We start from the raw sequence: 21,738 nt of genomic DNA on the forward strand, positions 1-21,738 counted from the left end.
GACTGACAACAATGACTGTAACAAACAGACGTGTGCGTGGATGGTCGAGGAAAACTGTGTGGGGCAGGGACTGTGGTTTTGTTCCATGTTTGTACAGCAGCAATGAGGTCCTGGGCCAGGATTGGGGCTGCTCAGTGCTAGATATTATTTATGTTAATAAAAATAGTAAGCAATAAATAATCCAGCATCCCAGATCCTCAGCGCTGGCAGGAGAAATAGGTGCCTTGGAGCGGGAGCCAGTGCTTAAAGTGGTCTGAAAAAGGGGAAGGAGTCTCCCTGAGAATAGCAGCTTTGGTAGAACATAAGAACTGCCATCCTGGGTCAGACCAAAGATCCATCTAGCCCAGTGTCCTGTCTTCCAACAGTGGCCGGTGCCAGTACTTATAGTCCCCTCAGGGACCCAGCTCGATTTTCATTTATTTGGCTGTGTCTGGGACTTCCTGAGAGGCCCCTGGACACACACTGGTCTCAGCAAGGGGTGCCCAGGAACTCAGCATATTTAGCACTGATGATGCCGCGTCAGAAGTCAGGGCTGGATGTGTACCAGGAAAGGACTCTCCCTGACCCAGAGTGCTGAAACAATGGGTGTGGGGGGTGCAGCCGCATCCATGGTTTGAAGTGGCTTCCATATAGACAGGGTTCACAGTTTGGTTCAGTGGCTCTCAGCACCCCCACTGTACAAATTGCTCCAGTGCCCCTGTCCCGGACCCAAACCGCTCTGATTTGGGTGCGCTTCCAGGGCGCTGGAGGACTTGCGGGGGGGGGGGGGTGCAATTAACAAGCTATTTCTGGGGGCCCTCAGGCGGGACCCCGGCCCGATTCACTTCCCATTCAGCAGGGAGGTTCGCTTTTGCTTCCAGACTTGACCCAGCCAGCTGGGAGCCAGTCGGGCTGCTCTGTCTGGGTCCCAGACGGTTGGGAGGTTGTGGAAACTCCATCTCTGGAGATATTTAAGAGTAGGTTAGATAAATGTCTATCAGGGGTGGTCTAGAATAGACAGTATTTGGTCCTGCCATGAGGGCAGGGGACTGGTCTAGATGACCTCTGGAGGTCCCTTCCAGTCCTAGAATCTATGAATCTATATGGGGCCCAGTGACAGGCTTGGGAACCGCTCAGCCGCCGGGGCTGGCTTCTCGCTGGAGCGGCCGGGGAAGAGGAGCTGTTGCCACTAGAGGACAGTGGCTGATGTTCAAGGAGGGGAAACTGGTTCCTCCTCTGCCTGCCCCGCTTCCTCTTCCGCCGGGAGAGAGCTGAGCTTCCCGGGCAGAGAACCTGCAGCCCGGGCTGAGCCGCTGCTGCTCCCCAGCGGGGTCTGTGAGGAGAGAGAACTGCACTGACCCCCCCTCCCCTCTGTGCCCAGCCGGGGGGACTTTCTGCGGGGGCTGGAACCAGCCCCTGGGGCAGCCCCAGGCTCTGCCGACACCAGCCCCTGAGCCGGAGCCTGCAGGTGAGGGGAGAGACCCGGGGGAAAGGGCTGGGGCCGGGCAGGAAAGTGACTCTGCACCACCGGCCCCTCCTCGCCTGTTCCGCTCCCGGGGGGGAGGGGGTCTGCGAGTCCCAGAGCTGCTGCCCTCCCTGACCCATCCCCCCACCCCCGGCTCTGCTCCCCTGAGCGCCTGCAGGAGCCGAGCCAGCTCCGGGAGAGCGAACGCCCCGGGCCGGGCCAGGGACCGAGTCTCCCAGCCCCAGAGGAGGGGAGAGGGGGCAGAAGGGAGACAGAGATAGAGGCTGGCAGGGGCAGCAGGAGCAATCAGTGGGGAGGGAGGTCCCGGCTCCCAGCCCTGCCCAGCCCCATTCCCTGCAGCCCCCCGGGGCAGGTTGACTTTCCTGGGGAGAAGGGGAGGAGCAGGGAGAGGAAAAGCCAGTTCCTGCCTCTGCCTGGTCCCTGCACTGCTGGGGGGATGCGCTGCCCTGGGGACAGTGTCAGGGGGGATCCCGCAGAGCGGCTCCTTTGGTTCTGCGCTTGGCTAAGAGGCTCTGTGCCTGGGAGTGGGGATACCAATGTCTGGGAGGGTTTGGACCTGGTGGGAGGGGCCGGGTCTGCCCAGGAATAAAGTGCCCCAGGGTTTTCCAAGCATCTGTGGGTCTAATTCTTCTTATGCAGGGAAAGGCTCTGGGGGAACTGGGGTGAGAAATGGGCCAAAAGCCCCTCCTGAAACCTCCTCCTGCTCACCCTTCTCGGCTGCAGGATAACGCTCCAGATCCTGCCCTCCCGCGGGCCGGGCCGTGGGATTGAGGTGGCCCATCCAGGAGGCTGAGGGAGCAGTGAGCAGGCGGGGGGAAGGGGTTAATGACAGACTTGTCTAGCATGGCGCTGACATTCCAGGTAGAGGGGTACCAGCCGCCCCCACCCCAACGGCCTACCATGGCAGTAGCCAAGGCACCAATGGCTTCACACTCTGCAGTGGGGAAAGGTGTCTGGGAACCCCTCATCCTCGACAGGCAATGGCAGATCATCTGTGCCTCACTAGGATGGCTGTGCCTGAGCCTCCAGGCCTAGCTGGAAACACCCCAGAGTTAAAGGCTAGGGCTGGGCGGGGGAGGATGAGGGTGAGAATGCTAATAGCAGGAGCTCTCCTGTCACGCTTTCCATCCACAGATCTCCGGGTGCTTTACAAAGGAGCTCAGGGTCATTCTCCCCCTTTTACAGATGGGGAAACCGAGGCATGAGTGGCAACATGGCTGGGCTGTGGGCACCAGGGGCAGAGCCGGGATAGAAGACCACCCCCTGGGTGCCTTTCAGAGTGCTGCCTTTCAGAGTGCTAATCGTTAGGTAGCACCAGAAGGTGGGGCAGTGGGGCCCATGGAAGAACTTGGGGGCGGGGGGTGGCTGGGACAGCAGGTTCTGAGTGAGGGTCTCTGGCTGTTCCAGGGGCCAGCGGCCGGCAAGGAGGTGGGTGTGTATTCCACCATGGAGCCGTGCGTCCTGCTGGATCCTCACCAAAAAGCCCTGTACAGGGACGTCATGCAAGAAAGCTACGACACCCTGATGTCGCTGGGTGAGGATTCCTGTCCCCTTGGGCGTTTGGACATGGGGGGTGGAGGTGTCTCTGAAGCACTGCTCAGGGTCTGGGTCTTTTAGATTTCAGTGGGATCAGCCCCATAGTCCACAGATGCCAGCCTGAGAGAGACCATCCCCTCTCCGGCCCCTGCTAGTGGACTTCTGCATGCCCAGGGCAGTGGAGTCGGCTTACAAGAGGAGCGTGGATGAGTTCAGCTTGTTCAGCCCAGCCAGACACAGACTGAGAGAGGGCTGCTTTTCATTTGGAGTGGGGGGGGTGAGCTCCAGGGAGGGGGAAGATCTGCTAATGCAACCGGACCATGTCGGCACAAGAACAAATGGGGATAAACTAGTCAGGAGTAAACTGAGGCTGGAAATTGGTAGGGTTCTACCCATCAGAGGAGGGAGGTTCAGGAACAGCTAGTTTGAAGCTGCAGCTTGAATGGGATTATATGACGGGGCTGTCAGAGATAGCTGGGGACTCAATGTGCCAGGTGGTCCCTTCCACTACTATGTCCTGTGATCATGAGTCTCATGTCACTCACACATATTTCCCATCCCCAGGGAGGGCCCAATCTCAAGGCATGGTTAGGGGTGGGCTAGTGCCCTATCATGCTGCGCTGGAGTCACTGTAACCTTGTGACGGAGCAGGGAGCAGGGCAGATTTGACCTGGGAATGTTGCAGGGGGGTTGCAGTGGGGATGTGGGACTTCCCTTGAAGGAAGCTACCTGAGCTGTAACCTGAGCCAGGAACGGGGGTGGGGAGAATTAACACCTTCTGCCCGGGAGACTGAACAAGGAGAGGAGCAGCGGGAGGAGTTTGGAGTTAGTTTCGGTTGGGGCTGGGTGGTGCAACGCAGGGAACCCCAAGCTGGGGTCCAAGCTCCCTGAACCTCCCCGAGGGACCTAATTGAGGGGGTCTGGTCGTACCTACACGCTCTGCTTGAGACCGTGTTCCTGTCCTTAAATAAACCTTCTGCTTTACTGGCTGGCTGAGAGTCACAGTGAATCTCGGGAAGAGGGGTGCAGGGCCCTAACTCCCCCACAATCCGCAACAACTGGTGGCAGCGGTGGGATCTACTGCACCCCGTGGACGGCGCTTCCTGCAGTAAGTGACTGGGGAGCAGTAAAACGAAGGGGGATTGACGGGGACCAGGCGCGCTGAAGAGTGAGAGAGAGACGGTTATTACCCCTGGGAGTGTGTGACCAGCGAGAAGGACTTTTGCAGTAACAGGGGCCCCCGAGGGGATCGCAGCGAGTGGTCCCAGGGGCGGAGGAGTCTGCAGCTCGACCCTGGCAGAGAGGTGGTGACCTCGAGAAGGGCTGGCACACTAGGGGGCCCCCTGGGAACTGTGGGGAGCTGTGAGCACACAGGCCGGTGAGTGGCCAGCAGGAAGATGTATGCCAAGCGGCTTAAGAGCGACCTGGTGGAGCTGTGCAAGCAGAGGCGGCTGCGCATTGGGAGGCTCACCAAAGAACAGCTCATTGCCCAGCTGGAGGCAGAAGATCGCGCGATGAACTGATCCCTGTGTCTCAGGGAAGCAGCCTGGCAAATGCAGCGCAGGCACCAGTGTCTGTCCCAGCTGGGAGTGGTCAGCCGGCTGCTGAGGGCGTCCCGAGACCCCTCCTTCCTATGCCTAGGGGAAGGGTGGGGAGGAGCCCAGCAAATACCGAAGGCGCCGTGGCCCCCCCGGCCAGCAGGGGGTCCCCCCGGCGAAGCTCGCCGGCCAGCAGAGGATCCTCCCGGCGACGTTCGGCATCCGGGGAGCGGAATTGGCTGGAATGGGAGAAAGAGCTAAAACTGAGAGAGCTGGAGGATCGTGAACAACAGAGACAGCATGAACGGGAGGAGAAAGAGAGACAGAGACAGCATGAACGGGAGGAGAAAGAGAGACAGCATCAGCGTGAACGGGAGGAGAAAGAGAGACAGCATCAGCGTGAACGGGAGGAGAAAGAGAGACAGCGTCAGCAGGAACGGGAGGAGAATGAGAGACAGAGACAGGAGAATGAGAGACAGCGTCAGCATGACCTGGAACTGGCGAGATTGAAGGGCAGCGAACCCCCGGCTGCGGTGAGTGAGGGAGGACCCAGGACTGCACGGAGCTTTGATAAGTGCATCATGGCCCCATACAAGGAGGGGGAGGACATGGATGACTTCCTGGAGGCCTTTGAGACGGCCTGCGAGCTGCACCGGGTGGATCCCGCGGACAGACTCCGGGTCCTTACCCCCTTACTGGACCCCAAATCCGTGGCATTGTACCGCCAACTGGGAGAGGCAGAGAAAGGGGACTACGAACTATTCAAAAAGGCCCTGCTACGAGAGTTTGGGCTGACTCCTGAGATGTACCGGGAAAGGTTCCGGAGTCAAGATAAAACCCCTGAGATCTCATATCTGCAACTAGCCGTCCGCATGGAAAGATACGCCAGCAAGTGGGCTGGTGGGGCCCAGACGAAGGAGGACCTGATTAAACTGCTGGTACTGGAGCAACTGTATGAGCGGTGCCCATCCGACCTGAGGCTGTGGTTGGTGGACAGAAAGCCAGAGAACCCGCGACACGCCGGGCAGCTGGCTGATGAGTTTGTAAAGAGCCGGTCAGGGGGTGGCAGGGAGGAGCCCCAAAGGAACAGGCCCGCCGCGATGCAGAGAGAGAGTCACCCTGGGACCTCCCAAAGGGGGAATATGGGGAATCCCCTCCCACGGGGAAGGCCCAGCATCAGGGACAACCGACCGGCTCGAGGGGACCCACGGGACCTGAGCTGCTATTACTGTGGCCGAAGAGGCCACGTTCGGGCCCAGTGCCCCAAGCTCAAGGACAGACTGAGCAGACCGAACCCGCACCGGGTTAACTTGGTAGAGGCCCAGACGGACGAGGGGCCGGCTTCCCACGCGAGAGGGGCTGGCAGCTTATCAACTGCTCAAGAGAGAGAAGGGCCCCCGGCCAGCTTCTCTGGGGGGCCAGATGCTCCGGATTCAAAGTTCTCCGTTTACAGGGTTGGCGCGGGGCTGTCCCTGCGGAGCGAGTGCCTTGTTCCCCTGGAGGTGGATGGGAAGAAAGTTTATGGATACTGGGACACGGGCGCAGAGGTGACACTGGCCCGGCCCGAGGTGGTGGCCCCAGATCGGGTGGTGCCCAACACCTTCCTGACCCTGACCGGGGTGGGCGGGACCCCATTCAAGGTTCCCGTAGCGAGGGTACACCTGAAATGGGGGGCCAAGGAGGGCCCCAAGGACGTGGGAGTGCACCACCATTTGCCCACTGAGGTGTTGATGGGGGGGGACCTAGAGGACTGGCCAAGCAGCCCCCAGACCGCCTTAGTCGTGACCCGTAGCCAGAGCCGGCGAGGGGCACTACGCCCTGACCTTGGGAAGGATGTCCCACCGGAGGCACCGAACCCTTCCCGGGTGGGGAGGGAACACCCAAGGACAGGCCACGGGGTGGCTGGGGCTTCCGACCCAGCCGACGAGAGGGAGCAGGTCCCCATCCCTTCCCCAGCCGCCGAGTTCCAGGCCGAATTGCAGAAGGACCCCTCCCTGCAGAAGCTAAGGGGCCTGGCTGACCTCAGTGTGGTACAGACCATGAGGAGAGGATGCAAGGAGAGGTTCCTGTGGGAGAAGGGGTTCCTGTACCGAGAGTGGGCTCCCCCGGGGGAAGTGGAGTCGTGGGGGATCAGGAGGCAGCTGGTGGTTCCCCAGAAGTTTCGCCACAAGCTACTGTACCTGGCCCATGACATCCCTCTCGCAGGGCACCAGGGGATCCGGCGCACCAGGCAGAGGCTGCTACAGAACTTTTACTGGCCCGGGGTCTTCACCAACGTCCGGCAGTACTGCCGATCCTGTGACCCCTGCCAGAGGGTGGGGAAGGCCCGGGACAAGGGGAAGGCAGCATTGAGACCTTTGCCCATCATAGAGGAGCCTTTCCAGAAGGTGGCCATGGACATAGTGGGACCTCTCAGCAAGACGACCCGGTCTGGGAAGAAATACATCCTGGTGGTGGTAGATTTCGCCACCCGCTACCCCGAGGCAGTGCCCTTATCGTCCATTGAAGAAGACACTGTGGCGGATGCGCTGCTGACCATTTTCAGCCGAGTGGGGTTCCCCAAGGAAGTCTTGACGGACCAAGGGTCCAACTTCATGTCGGCCCTACTCCGGTGCTTGTGGGAGAGATGTGGGGTCCGGCAGAACTGGGCCTCAGCATATCACCCCCAATCCAACGGGCTGGTGGAAAGGTTCAATGGGACGCTAAAAATGATGCTGAAAACATTTATGAATCAGCACCCGCAGGACTGGGACAAGTACTTACCTCACCTGCTGTTTGCGTACAGGGAGGTACCCCAGGAGTCTACCGGGTTTTCGCCTTTCGAACTGCTATATGGAAGGCGGGTAAGGGGGCCCCTGGACCTGATGAGAGACGAATGGGAGGGGAAGGCCACTCCTGACGGAGAGTCGGTGGTGGAGTATGTCCTGACCTTCCGGGAACGACTTGCCGAGCTCATGGGCCTGGCCAGGGAGAATCTGGCCAGAGCCCAGAGGAAGCAGAAGGTCTGGTATGACCGCACAGCACGGGCCCGCACCTTCGCCACTGGGGATCAGGTGATGGTCCTCATCCCCGTGAGGAAAAACAAACTCCAGGCCGCCTGGGAAGGGCCCTTCAAGGTTGTCAAGCAACTAAACGAGGTAAACTATGTGGTGGAGCTGTCGAACCGGGCACACCACCACCAGGTGTACCATGTGAATATGATGAAGCCATATTATGACAGGGGGAATATGGTGTTGGCCGTGTGTGGACAGTGGGAGGGGCAGGGAGATGACCCTTTAGTAGATCTATTCCCTGGGACAAGAGTTGGCTTCCCCCTGGAAGCAATTCCCCTCTCTGATCGGCTAACCCCTGCCCAGCGAGCTGAGATCGGAGGGGTGCTGCATCTGTACCAGCAGCTGTTTTCCAACCAGCCTGGACGCACTAATCTGACTGTCCACCGGGTGCAGACAGGATCGCACCCGCCTATAAAATGCTCCCCCTTCCGAGCCACAGGGAAAACTGCTCAGGACCTGGAAAGAGAGGTCAATGACATGCTGGCTTTGGGGGTGATCCAGCCGTCTTCCAGCCCTTGGGCCTCGCCGGTGGTGCTGGTCCCCAAAAAGGACGGGTCGATCCGGTTCTGTGTGGACTATCGGAAGCTCAATGCCATCACTGTAGCCGATGCCTACCCCATGCCCAGGCCGGACGAGCTCCTAGACAAGCTGGGAGGTGCTCGGTACCTTACCACCATGGATCTTACAAAGGGCTATTGGCAAGTGCCGCTGGATGCAGATGCCAGGCTGAAATCGGCCTTTGTCACCCCTCTGGGGCTCTATGAGTTCCTGACCCTGCCCTTCGGCCTCAAGGGAGCGCCAGCCACCTTCCAGCGCCTGGTGGATCAGCTACTGAGGGGGATGGAGAGTTTTGCCGTGGCGTATATCGATGACATCTGTGTCTTTAGCCAGACCTGGGAGGACCACATATCCCAGGTTAGACAAGTGCTGGACCGACTCCAGAAGGCTGGGCTGACCGTAAAACCGGAGAAGTGCAAGGTGGGGATGGCTGAGGTATCCTACCTAGGCCACCGGGTGGGAAGCGGCTGCCTAAAGCCGGAACCAGCCAAAGTGGAGGTGATCAGAGACTGGCCCGCTCCTCAAACCAAAAAGCAGGTCCAAGCCTTTATTGGGATGGCAGGGTACTATCGGAGGTTCGTGCCCCACTTTAGCGCCATAGCCGCCCCCATCACTGAGCTGTACAAGAAGGGGAAGCCAGACAAAGTGGTCTGGACCGAGGAGTGCCAGGAGGCTCTCCGGGCGCTGAAGGAGGCTCTGGTCAGTGGCCCAGTTCTGGCAAACCCAGACTTTGACAAGCCCTTTATGGTGTTCACCGACGCCTCAGACACAGGACTGGGGGCGGTGTTAATGCAGGAGGATGAAAAGGGGGAGAGACACCCCATCGTGTACCTGAGCAAGAAGTTGCTACCCCGGGAGCAGAACTACGCGGCCATCGAGAAGGAATGCCTGGCCATGGTGTGGGCCCTCAAGAAACTAGAGCCATATCTCTTTGGGCGTCACTTCACCGTGCACACCGACCACTCTCCCCTGACCTGGCTGCACCAGATGAAAGGAGCCAACGCCAAGCTCCTGAGATGGAGCCTGCTCCTGCAGGATTATGACATGGACGTGGTCCATGTGAAGGGACGTGACAACCTGATAGCGGACGCGTTGTCCCAGAGAGGGAGCCCTGAACTTCCCCAGGTCACTGGTCAGAGTGACCCCGCTCAGTTCAGTCTCGAAGGGGGGAGAGATGTGACGGAGCAGGGAGCAGGGCAGATTTGACCTGGGAATGTTGCAGGGGGGTTGCAGTGGGGATGTGGGACTTCCCTTGAAGGAAGCTACCTGAGCTGTAACCTGAGCCAGGAACGGGGGTGGGGAGAATTAACACCTTCTGCCCGGGAGACTGAACAAGGAGAGGAGCAGCGGGAGGAGTTTGGAGTTAGTTTCGGTTGGGGCTGGGTGGTGCAACGCAGGGAACCCCAAGCTGGGGTCCAAGCTCCCTGAACCTCCCCGAGGGACCTAATTGAGGGGGTCTGGTCGTACCTACACGCTCTGCTTGAGACCGTGTTCCTGTCCTTAAATAAACCTTCTGCTTTACTGGCTGGCTGAGAGTCACAGTGAATCTCGGGAAGAGGGGTGCAGGGCCCTAACTCCCCCACAATCCGCAACAAACCTGTACTGGTGTTGGAGATCACCGGACCCCCTCCAGGGGGCACTGCCCATCCCCTTTGCCCCACTGGCCTCCCCACAGCGTCTCCCAGGGATCCCACACCAGCACAGAAGGGGGCTGGGGTTAAAAAATGTGGCTTGTCCTTTCTGATGACCATTGGGGTGTTATTCTTACTGCAGCCAAACTCCTGAATTAGACCCCCGGAATCATGAGATTGGCTTTGAAATCATTAGATTGAAAACATAAAAATGTTGGGCTTCTTTTCTTCACCTTCTGGTTTTTGAGCTGTTAGCATCACACACAGGGTCACGTTTTCAAACTGTTCTCTGCAGCTCCCTGTTGCGTTCCTGGCTTACATGCAAAGAAGCGAAATAGAAACATAATAGACTCTAGCTGGAAGCAACAGAACTTGGTTGCTTAGAATCCAGAACTGAAATGCACAAGAACCAAAAACAGAGAGAGATCGAAAACAGGCTGCTCCCTCAGGCAATGTGGCACAATTCACCCCACTTTGCTCTATGCTGGGTCTTTGCAGACTGACTGCTGCTAGACCCAGGTCACATGCTTCACTATAGCACCCACTAGCCTACCAACAGGACCAGGAAACCTCCTGAGAATTTAAAGTGATATCTTGTCAATGCCCCTCACCACCTGGGCTAGAAATTTACATCTTTCAATCTCTTTTTGTAGTGAACCCTGAGATTCTGGCACAATCTCACAATTCCAGCAACCGGGGCTTGAGGTCAAATCCCGAATATTGCAAGACTTGTGAGACGATCGCAAGGGCTGGCAACACCATAGCATAGCGGGTGCTTGGGGCTCTGCAGATGCAGACCCGGCCCTGGGGATAGGGCAAGGCTGGTCAAAGAGTCCTGGGGGAGCGAGCAACCGAGCTGCCATTCGGTAGGGGAATAGGGAAACCCCAGCTGTGTGGTGCTCACTGTGTATGGGGACCTGTCCTTCTCTAGTGGCTGGGACAAATAAATCCCCTGGGGTAGACGTGGCTTCTCTCCATGTGCATCTTATCACACAGAGGGAGTTGGGGAACCCCCATGCAGCCCCATAGCCTTCCAGGGAGGGGCTGTGGATTGTGGTGATCACAGCCCCGCTGGCAGAGAGCAAGGAGAGGGGGGTCGCTGCCTAACGAGCTCTGTTCCTCCCCCCTCCGCCTGACTCCCCCCCTACAGAATTTCCCTTTCTGAAAGCGGAGGTGATCTCCCGACTGGAACGGCGTCGCAGAGGCTCCAAGGAGAGGGAGATCCCAGCAGCGTCTGGCCCAGGTGAGGGATCAGCTATGCCGACTGGTCAATAAACAGCTGGGGTTCCCATCTGGGCCCCATCAGCGTCCCGGCTCTGCCACTGCTGTCCCAGGTCTGGACTGTGCCCAGCGGGCGTCATAGCCTCCTGGTGAGCATCACTCACAGCTTCTCACCCAGCCTGACAACACCTGGCTGTGGCACCCTCCCTGCTGAGGGCTTGGATGGGGTGTGGGGGCAGAATTGGTCCCCTCCTCTGGGTGAGGGCTTGGGGGATTCAGCCCGTGATTTTCTAATCTCCCAGGGAGCTATTTTAGTTTGTTTCACCCCTTTTCCGAGTTTCGTTCCACCCAGAACAGGGAGTGGATTCCAGGCAGGCAGGCAGTGTCCGACTGGACAGAGCACTGGACAGGAACCTAGGAGACCTGGGGTGCATTCCTGGCTTAGCCACTGGCCTGCTGGGTGAGCTTGAGCAAGTCACGCCCTCACTCCGTGCCCCAGTTTTCTCATCCGGGGAATGAGGGTTTGTAAAGTGCTTTGAGACTTAGCCATGCAGGAGCGGAGTGTGGGAGTTATTCTCTCTCTGTCCTGGCAGGTGATGGGACGGCGAGTGAGACCGAGGAGGAGAATCCCCCGAAGGAAGGCCCTGAGCCAGCGGAACCACGGGAGATGCTGCCGGAAGGATTTTCAGGAGCTGTTTGCCAGGGGCCTGCTGGGGTGAGGCTGGGAGGGGCAGGGAGGAGACAGGGCAAACCCACCCCTCAGGGGCCCAGCCCCAAGAAACTGCAGGATATCACAGCTCACCAGCGAACACCCCAGGGCCAGAAACCCTACCCGTGCCAGGACTGTGGCAAGAGCTTCATCTGGAGCTCGCACCTGGAGCGGCATCGGCGCGTCCACACAGGCGAGCGCCCCTATGCCTGCCCTGAGTGCGGTGAGCGCTTCACCCAGAGCTCCCACCTCCGGCAGCACCAGCTGGCCCATGGCGGCGAGCGCCCCTACAAGTGTGGCGACTGTGGCAAGCGCTTCGGTGACCTGCCAGCCCTGGCAGCCCACCGGCGCGGCCACCTGGAGGACAAACCCTACCGCTGCGCCCAGTGCGGCAAAGGTTTCGCCTGGAGCTCCCACCTGGAGCGTCACCGGCGCGTCCATACTGGCGAGCGGCCCTACCGGTGCAGGGAGTGCGGGGAGGCCTTCGCCCAGAGTGCCCACCTCACCAAGCACCGCCGGACCCACACCGGGGAGCGCCCCTACCGCTGCCCCCACTGCGGGAAGGGCTTCGGGGACAGCTCTGACCTCACGCGACACAAACGGACCCACACAGCTGGGAGCATCAGGCAGCGCCAACAACCCGCTCGCAAGCAGAGTCCGGCCAAGCCCAGGAAAGCTCAGCAGAAGGGGAAACACAGCCGCTGCAGCCAGGGCGCTGGGGAGAGCTTGGGGCGACCACAACAGCAGCAGGGTCCCCAGTGCCAGGACTGCAGGCTGGGCTCCAAGCCCCGGAGAGCCCACCAGGAGGGGACGTGCAGCTGCTTCAGGGAGAGCTCGGAGCTGTTTCAGGGTTCAGAGGCCCTGGGACCCCAGCCCAAGCGGAAATCCCACCCCTGTGGGCACTGCGGGAAGGTCTTCACCTGGAGCTCCCACCTGGAGCGGCACCGGCGCGTCCACACCGGCGAGCGGCCCTATGCCTGCCCCGAGTGTGGCGAGCGCTTCGCTCAGAGCGCCCACCTCACCAAGCATCGCCGGACCCACACCGGCGAGCGGCCCTACACCTGCCCCCACTGCGGGAAGGGCTTCGTCGAGAGCTCCGACCTGGCACGGCACCGGCGCACCCACACCGGGGAGAAGCCCTACAGGTGCGGGCAGTGCGGGAAAGGCTTCAGTGTCCGCTCGGCCCTCACCAAGCACCACAGGGAGCACACGGGGAGCACGCCATGAGTGGTTGCCACCGAGAGCCTGCGCCAGGCTGCCCCGACCCTCAGGGAGAGGAGAGGAAAACCTGGCACTTCCATTTCACATTGCACGCTTGGGAGAAGGCCCCCGGGATGGCCCGAGGGCCTCTGGGCTTGAGACACCCCCGCCACACGGGACGGCCCAAGGGCATCTAGACCAAGACCCCTCCAGGACGGCCCGATGGCCTCACTATCTCTGAAAACCCATGCTGGAAAGCACACTTCCAGCTTTAGTACTGACGTATCCTAAAAGTGACTCTTCAAATGTGGCTGTTTTGTCACCCTATAGTGCCCTGCAATCACAGGGGCTCCGTTTCCCACCAATAAGATCTTTATTCTCACTGCCAGCCCTGGGATGGAAGAGAAGCACTGGGTTCTTTCCTTCTCACGCGTCATCACCAGGAATAAAGGGTTCACGGGGCGAATTCTTGCTTGTGCAGCCGCTGGCACCCTCACCCTCTGTGACCCCTCCATGACAGATTTCATGCCCCGAGGGCCATACGTAGGTCGACCCCTCCCCCCCGTGGAGACGCAGCTAGGTTGATAGATTCTTCCCTCCACTTCACTACTGCCTCTCAGAGAAGTGGATTTACTGCATCACTGGAAAATCCCCTTTTGTCAGCGTAGGCAGCGTCTACACTACAGTGCTACAGCATCCCAGCTGCAGTGCCGTAGATGTGTTGCTGCCGTGGCTGTAGAGCAGATGTGGCCTCAGAGCAGTTCTGTTGCGATTGCCCAGGGTGGGATGGGGCAGTTGCAGGGCAAACGGGAGATAGAGGCAGCAAGCACTCGAGGCCCGACTCTGCTACATGCAGGGAGCAGGGCAGCGGGGTGGAGAAAAGGGGCCAGTCCTGTGGGATACGTTCTCAGATTGCAATCACAAGAAGAAAAATGTGCTACAGGGGGTGAGTGGCCATAGTGTGTCTCCTCTCTCCACCACCGGCCTATACGGCTGGGACTCCTTTACAGCAGGATGACCGAAAGGGGAACCAGCCCCTTTAAACTTTCTTTAAAGAACGTTGAGCGTTGAAGAGGAAGGGCCCAGCACTCGCTGGTTGACCCTAAAAGAAAGTGGCAAATAACCAGCCAGGGGGTCTGGCTTCAGGGGTTTCAGAATCTGGCTGGTCCAAATTTTAATTTTTCATTCCATTCCGAGAATGACATTTTTTTCATGAAAAATCTTTCTTGCTTTTTTCTTTTTTTTAAGGATGAAAAAAAATCTGAAATTCAAAACGTTTTCCTCTCCAATTCAAGGATTCCGCTTTGGAGGGGGATCGAGGGTTGTTGGTGCATGCGTGCATGTGTCTTTTTTCTACGTTCTCTTTCTATTTAACTTTCCCATCTTTTTTTTTTTCCCCTCTGGAAGAGGAGTGGGAATCAAATGAGAGCAATTTGGAGGCAGAAAAAACATTTTCTCTAACTTTTTTTCCACTGGAAAATTAAAGAAAAACAAAGAAAGAAAAGGTGAGAATGGGAAATGCAGACACATGCAAAAAATGAAAATTTTGGAAATAAAACAAAAAATTCAATTCATTTTACAATTTTGGATTTAAAAAAAGGGGTTTCTGGGTTGATCCTCACAAACTGTTTGACGAACAAAATACAGACCTCTGGTTTTTAAAGGACCACAGAGTAGTACCCTGGTGGGGGGTAACTTTCAGAGAGGGTCACCATGACGTCATCTCGGCCTGACCTCTTGCCTTTGAACAGGGCAGGCTAGATTGCTCTAAATGCCTAGTGGGGATCTTTCCAGCTTTATATGCTGCATCTCTCACCGTGGTATCTGGGCACAAGGGCGGTGTGCATAATGGAGTTGCGGGGGCGTTTCTGGCAATTCTGAAAAATCAACGAAAAAACATTGTTTCAGGTCAATCCCAAAATGATTTTTTAAAAGTTTTCAGTAAATTGAAAAGTTGGAAAGAAAAATGCATTTCTGATCAAATGCAGCATTTTATTCCACCCCAGACAAAACCAGTCTGTTTCAATGGTGAGCCATTTTTTATGTTTAAAAAAGAATAAAATTAAAAGGAATTTTGATCGAACGAAGAGTCGTTTAAATCAGAAAAATAGAAACAGTTCCTTGCTAACAGGTCAACACTCAATGTTTTGGGTTTGGGTAGGGGATTAATTTATTCATTGGATCGAAACAATTTTTTGCAAAATTAACACAGATTTGCAAAATGCTACAGTTGACCCAAATCTGCATTTTTTTGCCAAAAAATGTCACGTGCGGTGCATCCCAAATGGCAGGGAGCTGTCTTTACTGGGTTGTTTTGTTTTTGTTTTTTTGATTGATTGATTGATTTAGCGAATCCATGGGCAGGCAGCCATCTAAATGCCTTCAGAATCAAAGACCTTAGAAAAAGAGTGGGAATTTAATGGAATAAGTTTATAACAAATGCCGAGATTCATCAGCAAATTCAACAACCCCTAACTGCTAATGATATCCGGAAAAGAAGACTGAGATATTGGGGACCTGGGTTATGAACGAAATCAGACTGACAGCCATAGCAGGGCTGTCTCAAAAGGGGCTGATCAAAAGAATCTATCAGACAATATGTATGGCGGAGGGGGACATTATGGGACATAGAGGCCTCTCCACGGAGGTCTAGACTTTGCATGGTCCCTACCAGCCCTACATTTCTATGACACTCAAAGAGCAACCCATGATAGCCGGGGATGGTGGAGCCCTGTTCGTGCCCACAGCGATGTCTGGAATGAATTCAGATTCACTCATACTCATCTAGCTGCTTCAGTGCACAGCTCAAGTACAGACATGTTAAAAGTGACTTGCATGCCCACCCTGATCTTGCTACAACAGTGCAAAACCCTAAATTAGCTAATATAGCTTCTCTGCACTCCCATGGCCAGAGCACCGCAGCACCTCATGCCATAGGCACTGGAACTAGTAGTGAGGGGGTGCTCCAGCACTCCCTGCCTTGAATTTATTTCCATCATACACAGGGTTTACAGTTTGGTTCAATGGCTCTCAGCACCCATTAAAAATAGTTCCAGCACCCCTGCCTCACGCGATCTTTAATAGCAGCGTGGCCTGGTGGATATAGCACTGCACTGGACTCAGGACACCTGGGTTCTTATTCCTGGTTCTGCCACCAGCCTTCTGGGTGACCTTAGCTAGGACTCCATATGAAGCCAGCCAGGATGCTGGTGTAGCATGCCTGCCTCTGAGCACACTGTCACCAGGGCAAGAAGCTTACACAGCTTCGACCTTCCTGGATCTGACCTCGGAGCAGTCAACATCCCCTTCCACACCGTGTGCTTCCCACAGCGAGTCCGCCTGGGCAGGGCTCCTGGGGAAGCCAGAGGGCCCTGCACCCCAACTCCACAGTCAGCAGTGATTCTCAGCTAGCGTGTAGAACAGAAGGGTTTATTAGTCAACAGGGACACAGTGTGGAACAGAACTTATTAGCACAGAAAACAGTAAAGTCCATCTTGGGGGGAGGGGAGCCCAGAGCCAGGGTTCTGGCCCTCCCCTTGCACCCCAAGCGAGCCGAGACTGACTCACTTCCAGCTGTCTGGCCCCTGCCCTGCCCGTTGCTCCCAGGGCCGCCCAGAGGATTCAGGGGGCCTGGGGCAAAGCAATTTCAGGGGCCCCTTCCATAAAAAAAAGTTGCAATACTATATTTTTTACATTTCCAAATACATGATACTAACCAGTGAAATACATTCAAAAATTAATTTTTAATAATTGAAAATATACAAAATACATTATTTAATAACATTAAAAGCTTTAATGGTATGTATACATTTGCAATTACATAATGGGCTGTCGCTGGGGGATGGTAATGGTTGGTGCCAATGGGCTGTCGCTGCCTGGGGGTGGCGCTGTTGTTGCCCAGGGCTGGGTGGGGAGCTGGGCTCTGGGTCGGGAGGTGCCCGGTTCACAGGGGCTGGGCTCAGAGCTGGGGGTCAGGGCTGGGGGGGGGGGGATCAGGGGGTTGTCTGGCTCAGAGGGGCTGGGCTCGGAGCTGGGAGTCAGGGCTGCGGGGGGGAGGGTCAGGGGATGCCCAGCTCAGAGTGGCTAGGCTCAGAACTGGGAGTCAGGGCTGCGCGGGGGAGGTCAGGGGGGTGTCCAGCTCAGAGGGGCTGGGTTCAGAGCTGGGGGGAGTCAGGGGGGTGTCTGGCTCAGAGGGGCTGGTCTCGGAGCTGGGGGGTCAGGGCTGAGGGGAGTCAGGGGGGTGTCTGGCTCAGAGGGGCTGGGCTCGGAGTGAGGGGTCAGGGGAGTGTCCAGCTCAGAGGGGCTGGGCTCAGAGCTGGGGGTCAGGGCTGGAAGGGTTGGGGGGGTCCAGCTCAGAGGGGCTGGGCTCAGAGCTGGGGGGAGTCAGGGGGGTGCCTGGCTCAGAGGGGCTGGGCTCAGAGCTGGGAGTCAGGGCTGCAGGGGGAGGGTCGGGGGTGCCCGGCTCAGAGGGGCTAGGCTCAGAGCTGGGGGGGTCAGGGCTGCGGGGGGGGGGGTCAGGGGGTGCCCGCCTCAGAGAGGCTGGACTCGGAGTGGGGGGTCAGGGCTGCGGGAGGGTTTGGAGGGTGTCCGGCTCAGAGGGGCTGGGCTCAGAGCTGAGGGTCAGGGCTGAGGGGGGTCGGGGGGGGTCTGGCTCAGAGGGGCTGGGCTCGGAGCGGGGGGTCAGGGCTGGGGGGGTCAGGGGAGTGTCCGGCTCAGAGGGGCTGGGCTTGGAGCGGGGAGTCAGGGGGGTGTCTGGCTCAGAGGGGCTGGGCTCAGAGCTGGGGGTCAGGGCTGGGGGGGGATCAGGGGGTGTCCGGCTCAGAGGGGCTGGGCTCAGAGCAGGGGGTCAGGGGAGTGTCCGGCTCAGAGGGGCTTATCATGCTGCTTCCTCCCGCCTCCCCCGTCTCCCGGAGCCTCAGCGTGCCACATCCAGAAGCGGCCCTGGACAGAGCTAAAGCAGTGTGGCTCCACAGGACTTGAGCTCCCGCCACTTGGCCGCAGGTTGCAGCCCCACCCCCTTACCACGCAGCTCTGAGCAGGAGGCGCTCAGGCCCCGCCCCCTTACCATGTGGCTCTGAGTGGGAGGATCTCAGGCCCCAGTGGAGCCACGCCGCTTTATCTCTGTCCCGGTCCTGGACCGCTCCTGGACACGGCACGCTGAGGTGCCGGGAGATGTGGGAAGGCGGAGGCCGGGGGGGAGCCTCCAACATTCTCGTGGGGGCCCCTGTGGGTCCCGGGGCAAATTGCCCCACTTGCCCCCCCCCGGGCAGCCCTGATTGCTCCTCCTCATCCAGCCTTTGTCTCGCTTTCCGGGCCAAGAGTCACCTGGTTGCATCCCCCTCCTGGGTCTCAGGTTATGAAGGAGGTGGCCATAGCATCCATGCAGGCAGCTGGAGCAGCCACACAAAAGTCACACACCCTTATTCCCACCACCTAGACATTGGTGCAATACACAGGGAAACTGAGGCACACAGAGCATTCATGCAAAACAGTAAGCCTCACATAGGCTCACATACAACATAAAGGAAAATCCCCACCTCGTCACATCAATCCCACTCCGTGCCTCAGTTTCCCCACCTGTAAAATGGGGGTTGTCAGGGTTCCCTCCCCACTCTGAACTCTGGGGTACAGATGTGGGGACCCGCATGAAAGACCCCCTACGCTTATTTCTACCAGCTTAGGTTAAAAACTTTCCCAAGGCACAAATCCTTCCTTGTCCTTGGATGGGTACTGCTGCCACCACAAAGATTCAGGAAAACGACCACTTGGAGTTCCTGTTTCCCTAAAATATTCCCCCAAGCCCCTTCACCCCACTTCCTGGGGAGGCTTGAGAATAATAAACCAACCAAATAGGTTAAGAAGGTGAGCACAGACCAGACCCTTGGGTTTTTCGGACACTAAAAACCAATCAGATTCTTAAAAAAACAGAACTTTATTATAAAGAAAAAAGTAAAAGAAGCACCTCTGTAAAATCAGGATGAAAAGTAAATTTACAGGGTAATAAGATTCAAAACATAGAGGATTCCCCTCTAGGCAAAACTTTAAAGTTACAAAAAAACAGAAATAAACCTCCCTCTTAGCATAGGGACAATTCACAAGCTAAAACAAAAGATAATCTAACGCATTTCCTTCCTATTACTTACAATCTGTAATCTTAGATGCTTAGTTCAGGTCTGGCTTTGGGAGATGTATTTTCCCTGCCCTGATTTCTCACTGACCCAGAGAGAACACACAGAGAGAGACAAAACAAAAACCTTCCCCCACAGATTTGAAAGAATCTTCTCCCCTTATTGGACCTTTTGGTCAGGTTCCAACCAAGTTATTTGAGCTTCTTAACCCTTTACAGGTAAAGGAGGGATTTTATGCTACCCTTAGCTGTATGTTCATGACAGAGGTAATAATCCGGACCTCCTTTGTAAAGTGCTTTGAGATCTAGTGGTGGAGTGTGCTAGATAAGAGCTGCGGATGAGTGTTGTATTGATCCTCACGACCCTCCCCACCATCACCACCTGTGTATTATCTGTTTTACAGATGGGGGAACTAAAGCACAGACAGACTAAGGGCTGGTCTACATTAGTCCAAGTGCAGGGGAGTACATTCTCATGCACAGCAGTGGGTAATGCATTAACTGGCCCCTGTGCTATATTAACACACACTAGGGCACCTGAAGAGAGAGAGAGCTGTTTGGGCAAGGAGCGCTGCATGGAAAAGCAGATTTGGAACAGCGAGGAAAGGGATTGTCCCCTGCTGTTTGAACCCTCCTGTGTTCAGGGAAACAGGACTCGATATATAAGTAAATAACCAAAGAGAATCCCTGGCTTTATCATCCATTTCTCCTAATGGATGCAACTAGCAGGGCCCCGAACTTTGGCTAGCCCATGCCAAACATGTTGGGGGGAAGAGGGGATTCCAATTCACTCGGCCCCTGTCCCCAGCAGCTGGGCCTGTATGGGATGTGTGTGACGAAGTGGGGATTTTCCTTTATGTTATATGTGAGCCTATGTGAGTCTTACTGTTTTGCATGAATGCTGTGTGTGACTTTTGCAGAGGCTGCTCCAGCTGCCTGCATGGACGCTCCTTCGTAACCTAAGACCCAGGAGGGGGATACGACCAGGTGACTCTTGGCCCACAAACAAGACAAAGGCCGGAGAAGGAGCAACAGGCAGGGCAGGGGCCAGACAGCTGGAAGTGAGTCAGTCTCGGCTGGCTTGGGGCTAAGGGCTAGGACCAGAGCCCTGGTTCTGGGCTCCCCTCCCCCCAAGATGGACTTGGCTGAAAGTCACTGATTACTGTGCTAACTAGTTCTGTCCTACGCTGTTTTCCTGTTGACTAATAAACCTTCTGTTTTACTGGCTGGCTGAGAGTCACATCTGAGAATTCACATGCCGCTCTCTGATGCACTGTAATGTAGACCGTAGACCTAGGAGAGCTGGGTAGCCTCTGTGCTCTCTGCCAGGTGGCACCATGACGTCTCTGGGTCATCGAGATGCCTAGCACAGCTGGGTGCCTGGGGCCCCAATCTCCCATGGAGCTCCTGCTGGGGGCTGGACTGGGGATCACAATCACAGCAGGAGAGGATTGGGATTCCCTGCTTAATGGCGCTCTGTGGCCGAGGGGGAAATCTGGAGCTCCAGACTTCCCTGCCAGCCTCAGTGCCATCAGCTGGTTCAAACTGTTCTTCAGTGGAAAACCGATGTGGGGAAAAAACAAACGTGAGTCCTGGGAAATGTCTGTTTTACATGGGAAATTCTGACTTTCCTTAGAAACCTCGAATGCCCCAAATCTTTCTGTTTGGAAATGCTGTAGTAATGCGCCCTGAGAGGTATAGCTTGTGCTGCCTTTCTCCTCTCTGTGCAGGGCACCCCATCCAGATTACACCCCCCAGCATGCATCATGGCATCTCACCAGGAGGGGATGCATCATGGTAGAGGCCCTCTGGCCAGAGAGCCCAGCGGTACAGGAGTCTGGGAACACTCTCCTGAGGCACCATGCCTGCACTTCCCAATCAAAACATTTCCCATGTCCAGTTGTCTCCAAAAATTCAAAGTGACAAAAAGCCCCATTCCCTCACCCACTCTGGCAGGTGGCTCCCGCGGGCATCCCTGGGAGGTTGGCATAGAGTTCTCCAGTGTTGACGTGCACTGGAGTGTCAACCCATGATGACTTCAACTCTCGGTCCTTGCTGTATTTCATGCACCTGCCTCTGGAATTTCTCTAGGGCAGATAGCACAACAAACAGTGTTCTGCTGAAGGTCCAGCTTTCGGTGCCGGTGTCTGACCTGCTGCTTTCTTCAGCCAGCCTGACCTGCCAAAACCCAGACTGAGCATCTAGCACACTGAGTACACTGGCTGTGGCTGGCCTGTGAGCAGGATCACTGAGGCTGGGGAGGCTGGAGTGTTCCCACATTATCGCTTTGCTTAGGTCTCAAGGGGCTACTCATATTCACACTGCACCTGTGTTTTGGGCTTTTTCCTGCTGCAACCATCAAGTTAACCCATCCCAAAGGTTCCCCTGCCTCTTCGGTTATACCCAGTTGTTCTATACACTGGAGCCCTTCTCTGCTTTGGGCATCACTGTTCATGGCAGGCGTGGGGCTGCATGCCCAGCTGGCACTGCACTGGTAGATCACTTGATTTTGCAATATCCTGGTAAACATCCCAACCCTTCTGTGACACAGTGCAAGTGTTCAGAAAGGGTTAATGCTGCTCCTGGAACAATGCAGGAGACAAACGTGTGTGTGTGAGAGACATTGCTGGTTGGGTGGAACATATGAGTCATTAAAGAACCGGTTGAAACCGACCCAGATCGACAGAGGATCCGAAAAGA

The 21,738-nt window shown here is 56.6% G+C and overlaps 1 protein-coding gene across 3 annotated transcripts; it reads left to right on the plus strand.

Moving 5' to 3' along the window:
* The first annotated feature begins 1,266 nt into the window (after nt 1-1,266).
* LOC128848280 (zinc finger protein 436-like) lies at nt 1,267-20,248 on the plus strand. Of its 3 annotated transcripts, XR_008446999.1 has the most exons (5): nt 1,267-1,447; nt 2,873-2,999; nt 10,932-11,024; nt 11,596-14,416; nt 19,959-20,248. XR_008446999.1 is itself a non-coding variant. In XM_054048181.1 (4 exons), exons 2-4 carry the CDS (start codon nt 2,912-2,914, stop codon nt 12,936-12,938), a joined length of 1,524 nt encoding a protein of 507 aa, XP_053904156.1. In that variant the 5' UTR covers nt 1,267-1,447; nt 2,873-2,911; the 3' UTR covers nt 12,939-15,969. The 3 variants fall into 3 exon arrangements, 2 of the variants coding, with proteins under 2 accessions (XP_053904156.1, XP_053904158.1); XM_054048181.1 differs by lacking the exon at nt 19,959-20,248 and having other exon boundaries at nt 11,596-15,969; XM_054048183.1 differs by lacking the exons at nt 1,267-1,447; nt 2,873-2,999; nt 10,932-11,024; nt 19,959-20,248 and adding an exon at nt 11,036-11,151 and having other exon boundaries at nt 11,596-15,969.
* The last annotated feature ends 1,490 nt before the right edge of the window (nt 20,249-21,738 follow it).

This window comes from Malaclemys terrapin, chromosome 13 (assembly GCF_027887155.1).
Source record: "Malaclemys terrapin pileata isolate rMalTer1 chromosome 13, rMalTer1.hap1, whole genome shotgun sequence".
In the NCBI taxonomy this organism is placed as follows: Eukaryota; Metazoa; Chordata; order Testudines; family Emydidae; genus Malaclemys; species Malaclemys terrapin.